General features: G+C 46.2%; 3 protein-coding genes across 4 annotated transcripts; 1 reads left to right on the top strand and 2 right to left on the bottom strand.

Moving 5' to 3' along the window:
* Positions 1 to 2,254: 2,254 nt before the first annotated feature.
* LOC135826978 (uncharacterized) lies at positions 2,255 to 5,499 on the bottom strand. Its single transcript, XM_065339504.1, has 4 exons — positions 5,212 to 5,499; positions 3,734 to 4,010; positions 3,279 to 3,408; positions 2,255 to 3,012 (listed from the first exon to the last, which is right to left on the bottom strand). The coding sequence occupies exons 1-4, from the start codon at positions 5,333 to 5,335 to the stop codon at positions 2,887 to 2,889; spliced, it is 657 nt and encodes a 218-aa protein (XP_065195576.1). The 5' UTR covers positions 5,336 to 5,499; the 3' UTR covers positions 2,255 to 2,886.
* An 876-nt stretch (positions 5,500 to 6,375) lies between these two features.
* LOC135826990 (uncharacterized) lies at positions 6,376 to 13,488 on the top strand. Of its 2 annotated transcripts, none has more exons than XM_065339519.1 (6): positions 6,376 to 6,566; positions 8,787 to 8,955; positions 9,853 to 10,071; positions 11,222 to 11,402; positions 12,100 to 12,197; positions 12,528 to 13,488. In XM_065339519.1, the coding sequence occupies exons 2-6, from the start codon at positions 8,827 to 8,829 to the stop codon at positions 12,537 to 12,539; spliced, it is 639 nt and encodes a 212-aa protein (XP_065195591.1). In that variant the 5' UTR covers positions 6,376 to 6,566; positions 8,787 to 8,826; the 3' UTR covers positions 12,540 to 13,488. The 2 variants fall into 2 exon arrangements, with proteins under 2 accessions (XP_065195591.1, XP_065195585.1); XM_065339513.1 differs by lacking the exon at positions 6,376 to 6,566 and adding an exon at positions 7,880 to 7,960.
* Positions 13,489 to 17,406: 3,918 nt separating this feature from the next.
* Positions 17,407 to 20,036, bottom strand: LOC135827002 (uncharacterized). Its single transcript, XM_065339526.1, has 4 exons — positions 19,439 to 20,036; positions 18,847 to 18,939; positions 18,260 to 18,572; positions 17,407 to 17,888 (listed from the first exon to the last, which is right to left on the bottom strand). The coding sequence occupies exons 1-4, from the start codon at positions 19,713 to 19,715 to the stop codon at positions 17,615 to 17,617; spliced, it is 957 nt and encodes a 318-aa protein (XP_065195598.1). The 5' UTR covers positions 19,716 to 20,036; the 3' UTR covers positions 17,407 to 17,614.
* Positions 20,037 to 21,149: the final 1,113 nt, after the last annotated feature.

The raw sequence follows: 21,149 nt of genomic DNA on the forward strand, positions 1-21,149 counted from the left end.
CTATGCTTTGCTGCTCTTGCTGTTGCTGCTGTCCCCGCAGAGGCTGTTTGTTGTTGCTGTGTGCGTGTGTATGTGGGTGTGCATGTGACTGAGGTGTGTTAGGGGTGGGAGCACGTATGGTGTGGCTGCACACAGGAGTGAGAAAGAGAGTAAAAAAGAAATGCCTCATTTCTCGTTGGCTGACGTAGGAAAGAAACGAGAAATGTAGTTCTTTTTTGTCTTTCTTTTGCATGACGTAACATTTGCTGCTCGCAAATGCAAGATATTAGGAGCATGCGCTCCGGCTGCGGCATTCTTTTTCTTCTTGCTTTGCAAGTGTAGTGCCCATGCCCGCCCGCCCTAGTGAATGGTTATTTTGTTGAGTCGTTTGGATATTTCCGTAGCACACCGCTGGCGGTGTGCTCAGATTGCAGACTGCACTAATTTTGATGATCTAGATGAGTTGAAGCTGTTTACTATTGTCGCCGTGAGTTGACAATACACTTGCTTGCTGTTGCTGCTGTCCCCGCAGAGGCTGTTTGTTGTTGCTGTGTGCGTGTGTATGTGGGTGTGCATGTGACTGAGGTGTGTTAGGGGTGGGAGCACGTATGGTGTGGCTGCACACAGGAGTGAGAAAGAGAGTAAAAAAGAAAAGGAAATCAAAACAAGCTGCCATATTGATGGAAAGGGACTCACAAACAGAGGAAGGAATTATCACAAACCAGATGAGCAGTCTGCTGTAGGTCCACTATAAGTATAACATGCAACGACTGAAAAAAGGAACAAAATTAATGTGAACATGATGTTCTGTTCAACAATAACGTCTGCACGCGTACTGCTTCGGCCTTCATGCACCAGGGAAGCACAATCTTGAGCTGGAGGGTGGGCACCGAACGTCCCACGAGGGCTCCACAAGACGTACTTTCACGAAACGACGAGGAGTATAGACACACACACACACACACACACACACACTTGTACTTGTTGCTCACTGCCAAAACTGGTCGCGCGGGTTTCACCAGGAGAGGGGAGAGAGACTCAAAAGGAATCTTGGGAAGATGAACCGCCCAACGACCGACACCCCCTAGGCCCTGAAATCTCCAAAACTCTGGGTGGACTTCAAAATGATCCCACTTATGGGCTCACCACACCTCAGTAAGTGGGTGAGGACAAGGTGCAGAAAAAGGATTTGCGGCATCAGGGTATCCGTCCCGGGATCCAACTGCAGTTACCCCTGCCCCCAGTGAAGGTAATACTTGCTACTACTAGTGTGGGTGGCTAAATCAGAGTGGATCTGATATAAGTGTCACTACACACACATGTACACCCACGCACCACACGTACACACACGCACGCGCAGACACGAGTGCTGTGGACCTGAGCTACGCATGACGCTACTGCATAACGTCTCTTACGTAACTTCGGTAATAATTGTCAATGTTGGAATGCGCCCATGCAAGTGCGTTTTTAGGGTACCATTATGTCTGGGAGACAGTTCTCTATTACTATTTGCATAGTGCTGTTTTTTATGCTCTGCATGCATAATTGTAGTCAGAATTTCCAACTTTCAGTGAATTTCTTAGAAGTGTATAATAGCAGCAGTGCATTCATATTTTCCCGAAGGAATGTTATGCCCTCACCCTACCATTATGCGTAGGGAGGGCCCGAATATGCTTGTGCATATTTTCGCATATTTTGGTCCTTTTGACACAAGGTCGCATAAAGTAGCAAATCTAGCATATTGTACCAAATGTAGCATATTATTTTGCTACAAGGAGCAACGAATTCGCATAATTATAGGGCAGATTGCGGAAATGGACAAGGAAACTTACCACGGCACGCTCGGTCAGGGAACACTTCCAAACTTAGCCCGGAAGGAAAATGCTCATCCAAACACGGGGCGAAAATTTGACCCGAGAAGAGAGTGTCCGCGACTCAAGATCGCATAAAGTAGCAAATCTAGCATATTGTACCAAATGTGGCATATTTTGCTACAAGGACTCAAGGAGCAAAGAATTCGCATAATTATCACTGATATCAGTTCGTATTTCAAGCATATTTCCAGCATATTTTTCTGCTTTTGTGTGATTTCGAAGCATATTTTGAAGCAAGTGACCAATATGCGAAAAGCATAATATGCGAAATTTTTGAGCATATTTGGGCCCTCCCTAGCCCTATAGCCTAGTGTAGATACATTTTCATCAGCAAAGTGGTTCCCAAGGCAACGCTCGAGGTGTGTGTTCATGAGCCTTATTTTTAAAAGGAGAACACTTCCTCTGTTTCTGATTCATTTTTCCTTCTTGGGTTGTGCCTGTACTTGTATTTTCCAGCATAAGACTTGTGTAATGATAATTGTCATACCACCAAAAACAAGCGTACGCACAGGTACTTGTAAACACTTTAAAAAAAATTCAAAAGTAGCACGCACATGTATGGTAGTAAGCAAGGAAGTGAGTGGTGTTCCACAGCATAATAGCTGTCTTGGGTATAAAACTTAGAAGAGCAACTGTACTCGTCCAGGTGTATTTTCAATGATAAATGGAACTGCATACATGTATGTGCTACATGATAATAATTGCCACCATGACAGATTGGGGCAAGTAATAGGGAGTAAAGATCATATAAGGCTAGCAATTTGCGAAATGTGCAATTTGTATGGATCCTGCCAAGAGTAACGTACAGACTGAACGTTCTATTTTTTTAATGCACAATTGAAAAATATGGCTTGTAACTTCTAATTAAGCGTTGCTAAGGAACAGTACAAAAATGCATGCCAATCAAGGGCACCAGCTTATTTATATGGTAGCTGCGCAAGCTCCAGCAACGGTGCCCATCGTACCTGTACATCTGTCAGTGTCGTAATGTGTGATCAAGGTAAAACTGAACTCAGGTCATTGCTCAACAAACTCAGTGGCTCTTGATGTCTCTCAATAATGATATAACGGGATTTCTAAGTTGATTTCTCCTGGACAGCTCCACACCACGGCATGCCTGCGTGGGAATATCAGCCGCAGGATCAGCAGGAATGTTCAGCTGCAACAGAATCATCAAAGTATGTAGCATTATAATCAAAGACAAAATGATGCTATATGCAGCCAATATTAATTAAACTTCCTCGAACTACTATCATTCATTGCTTAAATAAAATAATACATAGTAGGTGTATATGGATAACTAGTAGTCTACACAATGCTTATGCTGACAAAATGTGTTAGAGTCAATCTTAGAACCCCTTGAGCAAACACCAACACCGACCAATGCATTCCTAACACGGAAATGAAAATCTCTCAAGGCCTTACAAGATTGAGATGAATTTCCTCTCGCCTCCGCCAGCTCACACTGTTCGTGGACTCTTCCGCAAGATTCATCGAGATGTGGTGAAGTGGTTTACCATTGAACGCCATGACCACTTCAAGCCTACCGTCATCGCTACATTTGCATTGAAAAAAGTAATAAATAAATAAAATCTATATCTAGTACGCTGTAAAAAAAATCTCAACACTCTTACTGTTTTACTGTACACTTTAGAACATCCAATGCTTTACTCGTAACGAATAGGTTATCATTAACCCTCTGAAACCCAGCACATTTCTAGCACCTTTTCTCCTCTTGTCCTTTGCGAGTTCTCAAATACATGCTTTCATAGGGTGCACTTCTACGTAACAGGAATGAAATCCACCCACAGTCCCATGCCCTGAGTGGTTTGAAACAGTAATCATGCACGAAAAATGTCTTGTCATGTTCCACGACTTACGGTTTAATGACGGGGATCTGAAAGATTGCCGTCGGCCTGACGTGACACAGGCCAATTTTCCACTCGCTGAAGACGACTTTCTTGCGTATCAAGTGCGTGCCGTTGCTGCGGACTTCAAAAATGTCCAGTTTTTCATCAGTTTCACATGCGTACACGGCATCATTCTGTTCATGAAAGCCTTGGAGCAGTGTTGACTTCAACGCGAGGGCAAAAGTGAGAACAAGCCGGGATCTGTTCTCTCCTCTCATTTCCGTAGAAACAGTGACGAAGGTTTTCCCTGGAAAAAGAGACAAAACGACAGCCAAAACAGTCATCACATTAGCTTCTCTTTCCACTGCTCATGTACATCTTCAAAAATAACTCTAAACACGTTGACGTTATTGTGTTCTTTCTTGTCTTGATCAGATGAAAGGTTGTAATGGTATGTTAGGTACAGATTGGTTCTGATAACCTAATTTTAAGGAGGCGCAAGGTCGGCATGCGTTGTAATGTAATAGCAGCAACTGGCCCCGGGTTGCCAAATTGCCATTATTACCAAAGACGAATAGAAAGGTGCATCCTTATCCTCGCTTATCTTCTTGTTCCTGAAAAGAACACGCCGAAAGCCGCGTTTAGTTCGTCCTTCTCTGTAATCAGGAAGCTATTCCTTCAATGAGCAGCAGTCGCCTCGGCGAAGAAAGTTAGCTTCATGAATCCAGTTTTCACTCCTCAGCTTGCTTCAAAGTGCATTGATCTATAACTCATTCACCCGTTGACCCTTTCGCAGCGCAAGGTATGTTACTGGAGAAGCATTCAGCCATTGTCTTGCAGCATTTTCCAGAAAACGCAGAAGGCTACCGCAGTGTTCCACGCCGAATTCTGCTCTACAGGGCACGCTATCCCCTTCCCAGCATAGACTGACCGCATTACCGTATTCAGGGTGGCACTCCCAGCGATTGAGCGGAAATCACGAGCAGAACTAACCAATATGGAGATGGGGTTCATCGGCGACTTGTTGCCGAATGCGATCACTCCAGAAGGTGCCTGTATCATCCTCCTCCTCCTCCTCCTCCTCCTCCTCATCATCATCATCATCACCATCACCGGTACCACCAGTACCATCCTCCCGAGGCAACAACAAGACATGGCGTTGAAGGGTGATGTTTGCGAATGACAATGTCACATGCGACTGAAATCATGAATGCTGGCATTGTATCGTCCGTCCAGACACATACACACAATATGATTATTATAATCTATATTTAGCATTCATATTTTCATGTAGATCTACATGACTATAAATATTTATGCAGTGAAAAGGCCTACGTACGATATCAAGTCACCAAATCCCTAATGGTGACGGTCACACATCATATCAATATCTATCCATTGAAATAAATCACAGGAATCTAGCTTTCCAGAAAAAAACAGGACCCCAAAAATAAATAATTTATAGTGAAAATGAAAACTTCCACCATTCCACCTCTCTTTTCTCTCACCGGAACATTCTTCCTTCTCACTACTATCGACGCACGGTGAAGTACCTCCTGGATGTGGTATGTCCGAGGGAGGGCAGACGAACGGACTTGATTCCGACTTTGGTGGCGCTGCTCCGTTACACATCGTGTACCGTTGAGAGGTCTTTGCTCCCTCAGCAGACGTTAGGTTTCGATTCGGCTTGCTGGTGGCAAGGTTCAAAGCGGACTAACCGTCTCAAACTCTGCGCCTTTCCTTTACTACTGCTGTAGTTCATGAAGTCGCGGCCTGCTTGGTGTGGCAACAATACTCAATAGCCGTGTCCCGCTACTACTATGACTAAGTTTCCGTATGAGCCGATGACAATCAGTCTTTGTTCGTGACTGTACAGTGTACGTCCGTACGTACGTACAAGGAATATGGAGCTTTTTAGTAGAACAGGCCAGCACTCCAAAAAGTGTCAAAAGAACTCGTGACTTCAGCCTAGTGCCAGCGCGCGAGCAGAACGTCGTTGGAATAGCTTTTGGCACGGTCGACTACCCTGCATGCCTTCCCCAGGTCCGAACAGCACAGCTGGCTTGGGCTGGGGCCAGTACTACAGCAGTAGTGCGGTCACCGGTCAGGCTAGGCAGGGCGACCTGCAAGGCTGCATGCAACAAGTGCAAGCTGCACGAACATGTCGAACAGCGACAAAGCCGGCATGGTCATTGGTGGGAAATCCCCCTTGGCAGTACCTAGGCGTGTATAATTCTTGTCCAAAACCCAACTGTCAGGGGATCCCCGGGAAACCTGAGCAGTCATCATGGTCATCACGGTATGACAATGACTGTATGTATGAGGCTATTATATACCGCGAATATGCGTGCGCGTGTCCCGCATCAAAAAACAAATTATTTTGTGACAGGAGCGATCATCTTGTCATTCTTGATGAGGCCACAAGCGTTTCGATACGATAGCCTGCTAGCAGGCTATCGTATCGAAACGCTTGTGGCCTCATCAAGAATGACAAGATGATCGCTCCTGTAGCATGCTAGCCGTCTGTTAGTGTTACACTTACAGTCTCTATGTAGTGGGCCGGTAGTTAGTACAGTACAATGATTTATGTACATGTACAATGACTGTAGTAATACCTGAAGAATTCATGTTGATCGCAGAACGGGTGCGAGCGCTGAGCGTCACTGCGCGTAGCGATCCTGCACTAGAAAAACCAATCGCTCGCGGCCTGCTCGACATCTTTTTCCCATTTCCCTCCAGGTGCAAGGAGAGCGAATCCACGAGAGAGTCTGAAACAAGCTACGAATCCACCATCGAAGTATTCTTGCACAGAGAACAGCTCCTGGCTGACTAAACCGTAAACGGATAGAATCCGATCGTAACGGTAAGTACCGGCAACAGCTGTGTGCAGTCTACGAGTATGAGTCACCATGGACCATGGTCACTAGTTGGTTTATAATAATGGCTGAACGTATTGTATTCCTTCTTACGTAGCAATGATAGCGCATTGTTATTTCACACACATGCACACACGCGCGCGCACACACACACACGCACACACACACACACACACACACACACACACACACACACACACGTACACACGCGCACACACAGAATACAAAAGACCTCCACCTTGAATCGCGAACATCGCCATTGCCGAAGGCAATGATAGCGAATGGACAGTCTTCCCTCGCAACCTTGAAGAAATAACATTATTGTATCCAGCAGTCTGTAAAATGATGGAGTGGACTCCTAGAACGTGCAAAGGAGCACAAGTAGTATCGTACATACAGTTTTGAAGATAATAGCAGGTAAAAAGGCGGAGGACACACAGACACTGACACAGTGCGTTGTTGTCTTCAAACAAGCATAGCAAGGCTTGCAAGTATTATTAGTTAGTAGTTGCGTGAACGGTACAATCATACAGTCATGTACATGTATGTCATGTAGGGAATGTATATGTAGAGAATGTACATGTACATTCCCTACATGACATACATGTGGGGTATTCATGAAGAGCCACTGAACCAATGCACCGGCACTAAAGTCAAAGAAGTAAAGAGCGTGCCCAATCCCTTATCTTTTTTTACTGCAATCAAGGCATGGTTAGTCGCAAGCCACAAGACTTTCGAAGGACCATAATTTCCCCATAGGGCCATAACATCTACACTGTCATCATAACTCTGTCATCATTCCGCTACAGCCAGGCACCAGGCCACTGAGTCTGAGGCCAGGGAGGTTTATCCGGCGTCGAAGTCTGATGTCACAACTACTTACTTCTTGGCAACGCGAAGTTACTTAGCACTAGCACTTTAGAACTGACCAATAACCATGATAACCGATAGGCTGCGTAAAGATTAGGTCATGACTACGTCATGATCGCTGTGACTGTACTTACTGAGCTGACTAGCTGACGGGCCAGTGACGGCGGTACGTATACGGTCACTACTGTAGTACTGACAGTCTCAGTCAGTCTTTGTACATGTGACAAACGTAACCGTTACGTTCTTGGCCATTCTCGCGTGTTCCTGCACTGAACCCCAGTCGTACTCCCCAGCCTAGCCTGGCTGCCCAGGCGCCCCAGCCGCAGCGGGCAGCGCAGTGCACTGCAGACTAGACTGAGACAGTGAGAGCTGCAAGCCCGCTACGTCACCACCCCCGTAGTGCGGAAAAGCACGGCTAAAAAAAGCCTGATGATCTAGAATACTGAATAGAAAGAGGACTGGGGTCGAAATGTTTCGCAGTCTGTGACGAAGGTTGTTGACGGCGGTTCAGGTGAGGGGAGCTCTCGAATGTTTGTTCGCTGTGTTTACAGCCAGTACCAGCAGTAGATCTACTGGGTAGACATAAATGTAGTTCCTGTGTTATCGACAGTCCATAGAGGATCCGTGTTACTGTGTCTTGAAAGGCTTGAGAAGTCGGTGGGCGAAGGCCCAAACGTCTGAGTGGAGCCTTCCGCTTATTGTTATGGATTCCTATCACGATATCATCAAATAATGGCCTATCACTAGGCTAAAGCGCAAGTACAATGATTTGACGCTCAGCATTGATATGGTTTCATTGAGCACAGGTTATAATCATCACAGTCACACTGTGAGCGCCGTGTGGCGGGCAGATCTACCGGGTATGCTTGGTGAAAAAAGACAATGAAATCGAGCTGCCTAGTAGTAATCATGGTAATCCAGGGTAAAGGAGGTAGCAATGGGCGACCCACTAAGTAAAGGCCATAGTAGACTAGTCGTGGCGGGAACGAAAGGATGTCTTATTAGTTCCTAGGCATTTTGAACATCTTTTTCCTGTTCGTTCCTTGGATGACGATGTTCGAAGCTACTCAGTTGTGCGACCTCGGGACAGTGAACATGGTGAAGCAGGACTGGTTTTGTCAAAATGGATAGATATCCTACAAAGCTGACCTACTAAATATCCCGCGTCCAAGATATTTGGTCTACTTCATGTCTTCTGTCGATCTATCTCCGTGTACATCTAGACCATGCCGGCTTTGTCTTCGATGCCGTTCTTTTTACTTCAATACAATCATGTGCTAAAGACTTTAGTGTGTACGTAATGATCATGTTCATTTTGTTTTTTCTGTTCAACGCAGAAAAAAATATAAAGCGGCTCTGCAAGATGACGGGAAGGTGATGGGCGAAGTTAGTAGGTCACCATCTAGCTTGGCCACTCGGCGTGCACCACGGCCCTACCAAGAGGGTTTAAGTCGGAGCGTAGGCCCCATGCTCAGATGCTCTTCACATAGCCCGCTGTACCAGCTGGTAAGTCCCCGTGAACATGCACTGCCGAATCGTTTCTTGAACCGTGATGAGTTGGTATAGTTCCAGTAGCAGTCCTGACTCCAGTAGTATGATGGAGATCGGGCAGTGGAGTCGAATGGCCTCAGTCAGAGGAACCTGCAATGCATAGCTCATCAGGTAATACCGTATCACAGGGTTCAGCTTGTAGCCACTGCTTGTGGGGGGGGGGGGGGGGGCAGCACCCTCCTACTCTGATCGAGCGCCCCTCTGTGAAAAATTGGTGCCCCCCCCCCCCCCCCCCGTCTCATTTGTTGTTTTTGTGTTTTTTCATGATATGCAACGAAAATGCAGCCGACAATCACTACTAGAGGGTTTGTAAAGGCACATTTGTCTGGGGTGACGTCGGGGCACATTGTAATTTTCATGGCAAGGCAATTTGGGATGCGCGTACACGGGCGGTAAAAAAATCAATATTTTTCTGAGAGAATGTTGGATGGTAGTCCTTATGATTATAGTGTCGTTCTGTGTGCGTGTGTGTGTGTGCACGTGCATGCAACGAAAATGCAGCCGACAATCACTACTAGAGGGTTTGTAAAGGCACATTTGTCTGGGGTGACGTCGGGGCACATTGTAAATTTCATGGCAAGGCAATTTGGGAAAGCTGTTGCTGTGTACCTATCCCCTGTTGAAAATTCCTCCAATTCGCGCGATATCGCTTGATTGGGAATATTGGTGAACTTCCTAGGAGTCAAGGACAAAGACCATTAAATTATGATACAGGGCCCAATACTCTTTGGGCCTGTCACCCTAATGTTTCCTTTTCCACCTGATTTGCCAATAGATATGCCCTGCTCACACAATAGCTAAGGCACCTGTTAATTATGGCACGATGTTTGTTTTCCCGTGTCTTCCGTTCAGCATAACCCTGTATCGACGAGATGGCTCCATGTTTTAGCTAGCCCAGCGTCGGAGGCAAACGACACTCTCATCATGTTGACCATAGGATCTACTAAGGCCAGCCGTCCTGAAAATGTTCCAAGATATTATAGGGATGCCAACATCCTGGCGTTTGATGATCTTACTCACTGGCAGTGGCTGATACTGTTGGGGATTTCAGCTGATGCTGCAGATGACGAGGTAGGTCTTTTATCTTGGCTATTCCAAAATTGTTTTTGATTTTGTTGATTTACCTGATTTGCCTGATTGATCACGAAGAACGATTTGATGCCAGCATGCACACGGGCGGTAAAAAAATCAATATTTTTCTGAGAGAATGTTGGATGGTAGTCCTTATGATTATAGTGTCGTTCTGTGTGCGTGTGTGTGTGCACGTGCATGCATGTGTGTTTGTGTGGTTGTTGGTGTCCGTGTATTTGTGCATGCGAGAGAATATAAGAATGTGGTTGTGTGTAGACAATGTTCTTGCAATAAATAAAGTACCATACCGTTGTGGAAAACTAGTTTGTGTTAATTCGAAAATGAATAGTCTCTACGGAGCATCAGCAAATCGAATTTTTGGTTCGATTACGGATGTGTCAAAACGAAAGACAGTGCGAAAATTCTAATGAAAAAGAGGTTCAGCATGTAGCAGCATTATTGTTGACTCCGTCACTCGAGTAAGTACTGACTGCAGTCTGTAGTTCTTCTCGAGCGTGAGAAAGTAAAATATTTTGAGATGCGCTGTGGTTGTTGCATTATAGCAAGAGTATGATTGTAAGCTTTGAATAGCAGGAAAGTGGTTGGTTGCACTCGCTTCTTCTCCTCCCTGATGAAGATCACCTGAATCGAACGGGGTTCCTGCTGTTTCTCGCGTCCGTTGAGGATGACGCGAAGCGACAGATGCTTCATCTGGTTCAGGCCATTGGCGATCGGATCTCTTTGGCTGATCTTGATGAAGCGACTGCCATCAACCGTTTTCGCTCTGGCGAGGCTCTGCTAGAAAAGTAGCCTTAGTTGGTGGCTACTTTGGCTAGGTCACAACTCCGCCGTGTGCATGGTGTGTTAGAACAACTGCTCCATGTACTGCACTGGAGCGCTGTGCAGGTACACCGATAAGAGTACCATTCCATCATGTACTGGAGCTCCGTGCAAGACCACTGCTCCATGTACATGGAGCGCTCGAGCTGCATTCAAAACTACTTTTCTGTTTGCGGGCCTTTTTCAGTTGAAAGAAGCCCTAGTTTCGACTCTTTGAGTGCCTGTCGTGACGATTCTCGAATTTCACTCAAAAATTCGATTCGATTGCTGATGCTCCGTTTTTGCTATTCTCTTTTTCTGTTACTTGTAGTGTCTCATGCTAAAGTTTGAAGCACCAACCCTTCGTTACTCTGAGGAAGACCCCCTACGTGTTTACAACGGAAGTCCAGGGTGGCCATGCGTGTTGGCTGCAGGCGAGCAGCCCTATATCAAGTTTGATGTGCCTCTTCAGGAACAGAGGTCCATGTTTACAATAACGCCAGCTGGAGATGGTGAGATTACTACTCATGAAACTTGTCTTGTTGCAATGAAACATGATGCCTACCGTTTAGATAGCCCATATCGGTATTATCATCATGTATTGGCCTTACTGACACCAAACGCTCCCAGTGCGTGCAGTATTGCGGCGGTGTAGAGGCCAGGGTAGTTGGTTAATTTGGCCACACCATTCTTCCCGTTATCACTTTTTTTAACCCATTCTTAGGAACATGTAAAGAAACGTGGAACGTAGATAATCGTATGTCTCTCTCTCTCTCCTGTGTTGGCTGAACCACTTGTCAATCTATGTAACGTGATTTGACAGTGGTGGAGGCATTCAACAGTGTGAATAGTTGTCGGTAGTATGATGCATATGAACTGTATTTATTGCACGCTTAGACATGTTAAGTTGGCCGGATCAGTTGTAGTTAGTGTGATATGTACCTGTTGAGCCCTGCCTCTGAAGCCCCTAAGTATCGCCATGCATGGCCATACAATTACGAGGAAATGCTATCAAGGAAAGGGAAGCAATGGGTATAAATAAGGTGACTTTAGGAAGTGCGGCCTATGGTGATCAAAGCTGTGGCAAAGCTTTTGGTTACAGAAACATTGTCATTTGCTTCAAAAAAGATGTATGAATAGCACCCTCAACTAATGAAAAATAATTTTGATAAGCTAATGTTCTGTTTTGTGTCCTTTCCACCACTGCAGGTTCCTTGAAGTTGAAGGGTTCAACACATCCGTTCTTGATGGCTGCGACCATGAAGAAACGAGCTGCCATGATTGATGTGGGAGAAATCGCTGGCGAGGTGAGAACAGTGTCCGCGGTTTACGTGCACACCTCTTGTTCTTTTGTACATGTATACAGGAATCCCCGTGCGGCTGTCTAACTTCTTAGCTAGGTTCTTCATGGTACACAAAGTTTACTCTAAGTCCTGAAAGTGCTTTTACACCGCAAGTGTCTATGATACAGGTTGATCTATCTTCTTTTTGTTTCTAATTTCTAGCTGAGCAGTGCCTGATGGCTCAGTATCCTTTTTGCAATTGATAAGTACCCTGTACCCTCTGCCGGCATCTTTGTTGTACTTCCAGGCGAAAGTGACACTGTTGTCTGCCTTTACCTGTTTTGTGAATTGCAGCTGACATGCTGAGGGTACCATTATGTGCCACTGAATAGGCCGAATATACGTACGTGATGACGCTACCGTGGAGCAACGACTCTACCGTACAGGACTTGAGGTTGAAATGTTTGCGATATTGAGTTCATGGACTGTGAATATTATATATAGCTCGTCGAGCTTCCTTATTGGTGACAACCCACAACATACATATACACCAAGCTACCAAGCTTAAAAACCCTCATCTACAGCAGCGGGGCTTACCTTATTTCCCCGAATATAAGTCGCACTTAAGAAGGGGATTCGATTTACAATCGGATGTACATCCTACTTATGCGAATATATTGAAATAATTTCGCGTAAAGTGGGAGTACGACTTATAATCAAGTTCCACTTATAGTCGGGGAAATACGGTAGCTTGTCTCCTTCTTGGAGTTGGAAGAGTGCGTCTTTGCTGGGCGTACTCTCGCAACGCATCCCTATCATAATTATCATTCCAATTGATTTTCCTTTGGTCTTCCGTTTGAGGCTAACACGCTTCATAGCAGCTGTCTCTTTCACTACTGCTGTCACTACCAGCATCACAGCACCTAACTACTGACCTAACACTGTGCCACCGTCCTTTATTTTCTTTGCTTTCCTACACAAAACTAACTAACTGCCATCACTATGCTCTGCAATCTTAAAATTTTACTGTTTATTTTCTTTTGCCAACAGTTAACTAGCATGTACATAAGTCAGCTACGTGCAAGACTTGATAGTAGTCCTGTGCCAGACCAGTGTGCCTGCAGGCAGAGATTAAATTTATACTGCTGAATTGACTGTCAAAGCTTTCTTTTTAGCACGATCCAGTGTTCAATAGCTGCTGAAACCTGGTTTCCGATAATTACATGTACTTATTTTTTATTTACTACCATTTGCTGCTAACAATAACAATTATCATACAAATTGATCTCGCCAATAATGATTATTACGCTTTGCATACTGTGTGGTGGACTTGGTATATGCATGGGTCAAACTAGATCCTACCCTGGGCTACACCCAAGCCGGATTTCTGCGGGAAAGTTGCCAGCGCAGTGCTCTTGATATGCTTGTTTTATACCTAAGTCATCATAAACTTCATAAAGACAGCCCTTTATCGCTCCACATATACTGGCACACACAGAGGCAGATAGCAATAGCGACAACACACCAAGTGAAGGGTAGTTAGCCGCAGCCAGATGTGAACCGGATAACGAGTGAGGTATGGAAGCAAGGACTAAGAACAGAGCGTCTCAGATAGAATAGGCGTGCCAGTGGATAGCAGAAATAGGCCATGATGCAGAACCACTTGGGACCGTCAGATTCATTTTCCTGGACCGAGCTAGCCGGGAAAAAACCCTCGCGCCGACGGACGCAGTTGTGAGGGAAAAAACCGGGTGTATATCCCCAATGGCGATTAGGCATCATGTAGGCATGGCAAGCACATCACGCCAAAACTGAGTGATAACAAAAGCAATGAGAATATGCACAGAAATGAAGGGTGGGAGGGCAGGGACACTGGTGAGACTCAATACTGACCGAAGAAGTCAAGAAAAGAAGCGACAATAATGAACACACCAGATGCCATATTTGCAACTAAAAATATTTCGCGAGAAATCATTTCTCGCCTATCTCGCTGCGCATGCGCTCGGCCGGCGAGAAATACAACTATTAAAGGGGAAGTCCGGTGAAAATTTAAATTTCAGGGTCGGTAGAGTTTCGGCCGCTGAGTCGAATGGTGTTGGTCCCACGTGTCTCCGACAAAGCGTTCTCGAGATATTTCCGTTTGAAAAACTGAGTTTCGGGGGCTGCGCCATGACGTCATGCGGCCGCGCCACACCCTCTGCAACGTCATAGCGTGCAGCTAGGTCAAAAGGAGTGCGTGAAAGCAATAGTGTCAGTGCTATTTCAAATGATTTGGCGACTGATATTAGGTGGTGCAAGCGACCCCGAAGACATGTAACTCCTTGTGAGAGTGAGGATGCAGCCATGGCTGACCTTCATGAGTTCGGTCTGGGGCTGAGAACCTCGGTAGTCACCTGAAGAAATGGCCGCGCGGGCCGGTCAAGAGTGAGCGCTACTGAGTTTCCGACTGATGAAGAAGCAGCAGCTATTGCAGACGAGGCTGATGTAATTATCAGATCGCTGGAGAGCAGGGTCGCCAAAATGGAGAAGAGTGATGCGAGTGCTCTAAATGTTGTTCCATACCGATTAGATTCGCTTAGACTCCAGTAGCCTGCCACATGGTGATGTTTTGGTGCGAACTTGGAATATTTCGGACTACTCAATTGGAGAACAGTGCAGGCTCTTTGAACCACGGGCACGACTCTTCGCTCGCAACGCTATGGAATCTGAAAGTTCTAGGTCCGAGAGCTGTTCGCTGTTTTGTCACTTGTCACGGTTGTGCACTCATCGCTGTAGCATAAAATAATGAGGCGCCGCGGGTGCGGAAAACTAAAATTTTCTTTCTCAAAGCACAACCACTGCACCGGCACCGGCAAGGAGAAACGCACGTTCTCTGACTACATGACTGGACGACTGATACGAGTACTGAGTGTACATGTAGTACATGTCAAGTCCGTGTGTTGACTAGTTTTCTGAGTCTTGTGTCAGTTCTGAGTTGTGACATGAGTTTGTTGACTGCATGCACTACAGCTAGATAACACACAGTCACTGCACGCACTGCATGCACGCAGCGCAGAGCGCATAGACCATGTAGACGGGCTAACGGAAAAGTCCAACTCGGAAACGGCTAAAATACGGTATAACCTCGAGGTTTACCGAGCTGAAAATCACAGGGTACGTAGTGTTTGTAACACTGAATCGAATGGTCTTGGTCCGAAGAAGCTGCGATAAACGGTTCCCCAATCGAACGCGCTCCGAATATGGCTATTTTTGTACCCAACTAGATGGTGTGGCTACCTGGCTGCACGCTGTGACGTCATCACCTGGATCTGGGTGATGCGCGCTCAAATTCGCACATGTTCGATTGGGCGTATCTGACGAACCATAAGCCGCAGCCTCCTCGGACAAAGACCATTCGACTCAGCGCCCCGAACTCTACGGACTGTGAAATTTAAATTTTTCACCGGACTTCCCCTTTAAGTATTATCACTTGTTCTGATCTAGCTGTGCTGGTGACCAGTCATGTGGTATGTGTGATTGCCCGCCGGATAGCTTCGCTTCTGGTACGTGACGTACAGATCCTGGCTATACTGACGTGATCGGTCAGCTGGGCTGACCATACACACCACACACACACACACACACACGCACACATGTACACCCACGCACCACACGTACACGCATGCATGCGCAGACACGATTTAAAATTAAGGGGGCAGCCTACCCATAAATTTCATATGGCATTCAAATGACCGTAACTTTGGTGTTTCTCAGTGGATTTGAGTGAAATTTTGACCACACACTCCTGCCACTATGCTGGCCCTCAGGACATGATTTACAAGTTCTTGCGCCTCACTGACAGGCTTTCCAGGCCGGAAAAACTCAAATTTCCGGCATAGTGCCACGGTGTGCGAGCCACCCAGGAGCCAAACAAATGCATTTACATTTTTTTCACATTTTCGTGCCCATTCTGTCCGTGCGCGGGACCCAAACCTAAAACAAGTCCAGAAGCAGCCATGGGTGGTGGGGTAGGGCCCCTCAACGTGGCCCTGGAATCTGTCACAACGGAACGAGTGGGCGTTCTCTCGCGGACTCCCACAGACCCAAGTCAATTTTTGAATTTTTTAGGTTTAGGGTGTGCTACGAGGTCGTACCTTTGATACAACATCCAGTGCTGGGACCTCCACAGCAAGCCATTTCCACAGCGCTGCACACCAAATCCAGGATGCCCTCAGAAACCGGCAAAGACTGCCACTCACGTTTCACTACTGCCTAGTACTGAATCCTACCTGACTTCTTGACACGACTCAAACTTGCCAAAGTCACTAAATCAACGTCAACTACAAAAATCAAGCCACATATCTGCAACGTCACGAGGGTGCTGGCAAAAGTCCTGCTGCACGGCGGCGGGCTTTGCCCGCCGCCGTGCAGCCCAATACGTGGTTTTTTAACGTGATTTTTTGGACTTTTTTGGACTTCTGCACACTTTCGCGTGTTTCCATAATACGACAAGTTGCGCACGGTCTGCTCACATTCAAATACAGTGCTGCCAACAAATGACAGCATGCAACAAAAAAATCTTTCCTTGCAAGGGCACATTTTCGGCCATAACTCTTGAACGGCTGGTCAGATAGGGACACAATTTTCAGAGAATTTGCAGCTATTCATGCTCTTTCAACTGACGTAGCACTCAATATGAATTTACAAATTCGATTTTTCAGCGAATTTTTGGGTAGTCTGCCACCTTAAAGTGCTGTGGATCGGGGGATGGACCTGAGCTACGCATGACGCTACTGCACACCGTCTCTTACGTAACTTCGGTAATAATAATTGTCAATGTTGGAATGCGCCCATGCAAGTGCGTTTGTAGGATACCATTATGTCTGGGAGACAGTTCTCTATTACTATTTGCATACTGGTGTTTTTTATGCTCAGCATGCATAATTGTAGCCAGAATTTCCATCTTACAGTGAATCTCTTAGAAATGTATAATAGCAGCAGTGCATTCATATTTTCCTAGGGATTTTATGCCCTCATCCTACCATTAATATTATGCGTCTTCATCTGCAGCTTGACTTGATTTTTGGAGTGTATGTATGTGGGGATGGGGGGGGGGGGGGGCAACAACGCAAATCTTCTCTATTTTTCTTATGCCGGTAATGGGTTACACGGAAAAGATTACTGTGTCTGTCCTGAATTACATAGGTGCACCTACATGTGAATGTAACATTACCAGAATAGGAAACAAGCTCCATTGCTAGATCCACTATAATATTTATTCTGATTATAATCGATTCAAGTATCGTAAAGCGAGATTTTCTAAATCTTAAAAATGATAACAGTGTTGACAATGAGCCTTCATGAATACGGCTGTCTCCTGGGCAAATCAGGAAATGAATTCGTCGTGGCCTTGATCTGCATCCAGGAGAGCTCTGCTTTTATGCAACTAGACCTATGTCGGATCAGTCGGTGCATTTTGGAGTCGATGGGCATGCGTTATTCTTCTCATACTGCTGTTCCTGTGACTGTGCCTGATCAGTACGGTGTTCATCCTGGGTACCATGGCAACAACTAGGTCTGGATCTCAAGTGTACGCCGGGAGGCTCCAACAAGGAAACATCCGGCGCAGATTGTTTATGCCACCTAGATGCAGTAGCGCTGCTGACATCAGTGTAAAACTGTGCTTGTGAGATGATTTCACCATCAACGGAAACTGCCAAGTGACCGCTCCCATCACTGCAGAAGAAAAAAATAGATGAAAATCCAAAAATTCAGGAGCTAAGCATTTGTCAAGTCCCATGATAGCCAGTTGCTCAGAATACTGTAACATGCTCAAGGTAGTGCACAGTGAAATACAGTCAGACTCCGTACGACTGCTACACAACCTTCATGTTCCACAGAAATAGGTAGATAGAAGAGGGATACGGATAACCAAAAACATGTTGCAGTCAGTACTCTCTGAGGCTGGCGAGGGAACAGGATATAAGAGTGGTGTGGTACACATGATCAGATCACCTCTACTGGACGTGGAAATTATGGCCAAGAAACAATACCAGCAAACAAATGCTACATGTATAGTCCATGCCTCTATTGTCGGTGCTACGTACTCTGATGGTAAGATGGAGATTTCCGTCACGACCACTCCTCCGATGTAATCAGGATCGACTTGCCACTGTGCATCCAATGGTCTTGTGGCGTGTCCTTGCCTCTGGGCGATGTTACCCCGGACACCCACCGTGCGTACCTTATCGGCAGTGTGAGCGACACAAATACGGAAAACGCCTCTGTTATTGCCCAGCGTGTTGCTTGATGGTAGCGGCAAGTCACACCTCAAGGACCTTGACTGGATCTTGGTACGCAGTGAGACACGCTCGCGGTTGTAAACTGTCTTCTTGATGATCTCCAAGTCAATGATAAGAGCTGAAAGGCAGAAGTAAAGTGCGGTGCAAAGGATCAACTTCACACGGTCTTTTCTGAAGAAAAGGTGCATGACTGAGAGGCACATCAGCAGTCGTGTAAAAGACAAATGACATTGTAGTAAGTCTGGACGATCCACCAACATTCTGACAAGGTTGGCATGATATTCCAACGTGTCAATACCGAGCCAACGTTCAAGTCCAGTAATCATAGTCACAACCATGTGGCATTTTCTCTGTGTTGCATGATCCACCATGATGCGAGACCGGTAAATTACCTTGCTGCCGACGTATCTCTACTGCTGATCTGAGCGCAGTTTCCTTCGTTGGATTCGAACGCGTCGCATGAGTTGCGTCTTCACGCGATACACCTGCAAAACAAAACACAATAGCATGCCAACAGCGAAGTCTACAGTTTCCGTTGTACATGTGGCCAAGAGAATGTAGTTGTGTATTTACAGTGGAACTCATTCAGTGCGTACTCATGTAAGGCACACTCTCGTCTAGTACAAACATCGACCGGAGCACTGGTGTATTCATCGACACAGAAAGTATGTTTTGACAAGAAGTATCTTGGATTCTACGTACACTCAGTTTCTGCTGCGCGTGTGGATACGTCTCATCAGAGTACCGCTGTAGATATCTATCCTCAAAAGACGTTGCAGTCTCCTCTCTTCAGACACTCACTGAATAACAAAGATTAGTACGACCATAACTGTCAGAATCTGCATACGCCGAAGCAAGAGTGAAGTACTACAATAATCCATTTGGCTGCCCTGCATCACATTGTGTTAAATTTGCCCGTAATAGGCTTGTGATCGTCCATTTGGCTGTGAAGTTTTGCAATTCTGAATTTCATTCTTTTCTTACCTTGGTTGTGGTGTGGTTGACACTGGAGCGGGTTGAACTCCATTCCCCCAGCGTCACCCTTGGTCTCTTCGCTCGGCTGACCTTCTCCATTCTGCGCAGGCCTGCAGCTTGCCTTCTTTTCTACTGCTACGCTGACCGGTTGGGTCACTGACAGCGCAAGCAATGCAAATAGGCTCAGGAAAAAGCCTGATAGACAACGATCTTGTTCGTTGGGCAGACGGTCATCACGGTCACAGAGCTGATAACCTGCACAAAGCAAGAGGTGTGTACCGGACATCTCTGCAGTCCACAGCTAGGGCAAAGATGGTTTCTTCTTGTAAAATATTTTCCAGGAACAAGATCTGGCTCACCAGTAAATTTGACTCGTGAGTTCGTACTGCAATAATGCCGACTTCAGCACATAGGTTTCGAGGAGAAAGGGAGCTTCCTTGGTGGTGGCGGTGGAAGCGAGAGGGTCTCCTCAGAAGCCCTCTGCACTGACCCTATCCAATGCATTAGGATAGCTAAAACCTAGCGACAGTAAACGTCTTCAGAACAATCCAAGTTTTGGATTGCGAGGAGTGGCGTTCCCAGGAACGTCTGCCAAGACTTGGGATAACGAGTAGCCTTGCTTTTATAGCCGACGAAGTCGACTTGGGTAGCAGCACGGGCCATGAACCAGCACGTCTGTCTCGCTCCCGCCGACATCAGCATCTTACGACAATTAGTGTTCATGTTTCTGGCAAGATCTCGGTACATTTCCCTTTCCTGAAATCGTGCCAGCATCGATGGCAATCCGCTTCTGTGAAGTCTTGAAGAACACGAATCGAGCATGACGGTCGGGGAAGTCCCGTCGCACGTGCAAACCACGTTGCTTACGTCTTTGGTTGCCAAGATATTGATCACAAGCTCTTTTTCCTCTTGACGGGTACTGTACTGACACTGACAGTCTACATTGTACTTGAAGTTACTTTAACTTACTTGTAGTCACTTCACGCTAGCCCCATGCATGATCAGAATGACATTGTCATGCTGCATCATGCAGCGCAGGCCAACTAAAATAATTACTTGCCCCAAGACAAGGCAAGTGTAGGCCGAGTCTAGTCGGACAGGTACCAGTGTGACTGACCGTGAGTGAGAGTGTGAGCGTTGATATGGGCCCTTACTGCCTAAGTTAGTGTGTGGCCTTACCCTGCTTACTCCGCTATCACTTATCAGGCTTTTTGGCTTCACGAGCACTTCTTTGTCGACCCAACAGGCAACAGGCGAACACTGCACAACACTCAGTCAGTGCACTGACTGAGCCCAGGCCAGGGCCAGGGCCAGGGCCAAGGCAAGATAAGCCAATAATGGCAATATCCCCATGGGACCATCACCATGCATGCATGTCTCTTATCTTTTTGTAGTCTGGCATTCATGGATGCCATGCCAGGCCTAGCACACGACCCAAGCTGCAAAATGTCTAATGATTGTATGTAGTCATGGTAGTAATGAGTACTACTACTACTACTAGTATGCGGGCCCGTGAGCTGGGGCGTGGCGCGGGCATCTCCACGCTCAGAACATAATAATTATTATGTTCTGAGGCCAGTGCAGTGAGGGACTAGAAAGTAGAATGCGAATGTAACATGTTGTATTTTAACATGTTACATTCGCATTCTACTTTCTAGTCCCTTCTTCAGGTTTCAAACTTGCCCCGAACAGGAACACCGTCCTGCATCGCAAGGGTTAC

This window comes from Sycon ciliatum, chromosome 1 (assembly GCF_964019385.1).
Source record: "Sycon ciliatum chromosome 1, ocSycCili1.1, whole genome shotgun sequence".
Classification (NCBI taxonomy): Eukaryota; Metazoa; Porifera; class Calcarea; order Leucosolenida; family Sycettidae; genus Sycon; species Sycon ciliatum.

What these genes read in the sequence shown, in the direction of transcription:
- LOC135826978 (XM_065339504.1), bottom strand. Translation starts at nt 5,335, where the DNA reads ATGTGTAACGGAGCAGCGCCACCAAAGTCGGAATCAAGTCCGTTCGTC. An exon ending in TGAGAAGGAAGAATGTTCCG is followed by an intron (nt 4,011 to 5,211) that starts GTGAGAGAAAAG and finishes CTCTTTTTCCAG; the next exon opens with GGAAAACCTTCGTCACTGTT. An exon ending in CAGATCCCCGTCATTAAACC is followed by an intron (nt 3,409 to 3,733) that starts GTAAGTCGTGGA and finishes ATGCAAATGTAG; the next exon opens with CGATGACGGTAGGCTTGAAG.
- LOC135826990 (XM_065339519.1), top strand. Translation starts at nt 8,827, where the DNA reads ATGGGCGAAGTTAGTAGGTCACCATCTAGCTTGGCCACTCGGCGTGCA. An exon ending in ATAGCCCGCTGTACCAGCTG is followed by an intron (nt 8,956 to 9,852) that starts GTAAGTCCCCGT and finishes TCTTCCGTTCAG; the next exon opens with CATAACCCTGTATCGACGAG. An exon ending in AATAACGCCAGCTGGAGATG is followed by an intron (nt 11,403 to 12,099) that starts GTGAGATTACTA and finishes CCACCACTGCAG; the next exon opens with GTTCCTTGAAGTTGAAGGGT.
- LOC135827002 (XM_065339526.1), bottom strand. Translation starts at nt 19,715, where the DNA reads ATGTCCGGTACACACCTCTTGCTTTGTGCAGGTTATCAGCTCTGTGAC. An exon ending in TCAACCACACCACAACCAAG is followed by an intron (nt 18,940 to 19,438) that starts GTAAGAAAAGAA and finishes TTTGTTTTGCAG; the next exon opens with GTGTATCGCGTGAAGACGCA. An exon ending in ATCTCCATCTTACCATCAGA is followed by an intron (nt 17,889 to 18,259) that starts GTACGTAGCACC and finishes TTTCTTCTGCAG; the next exon opens with TGATGGGAGCGGTCACTTGG.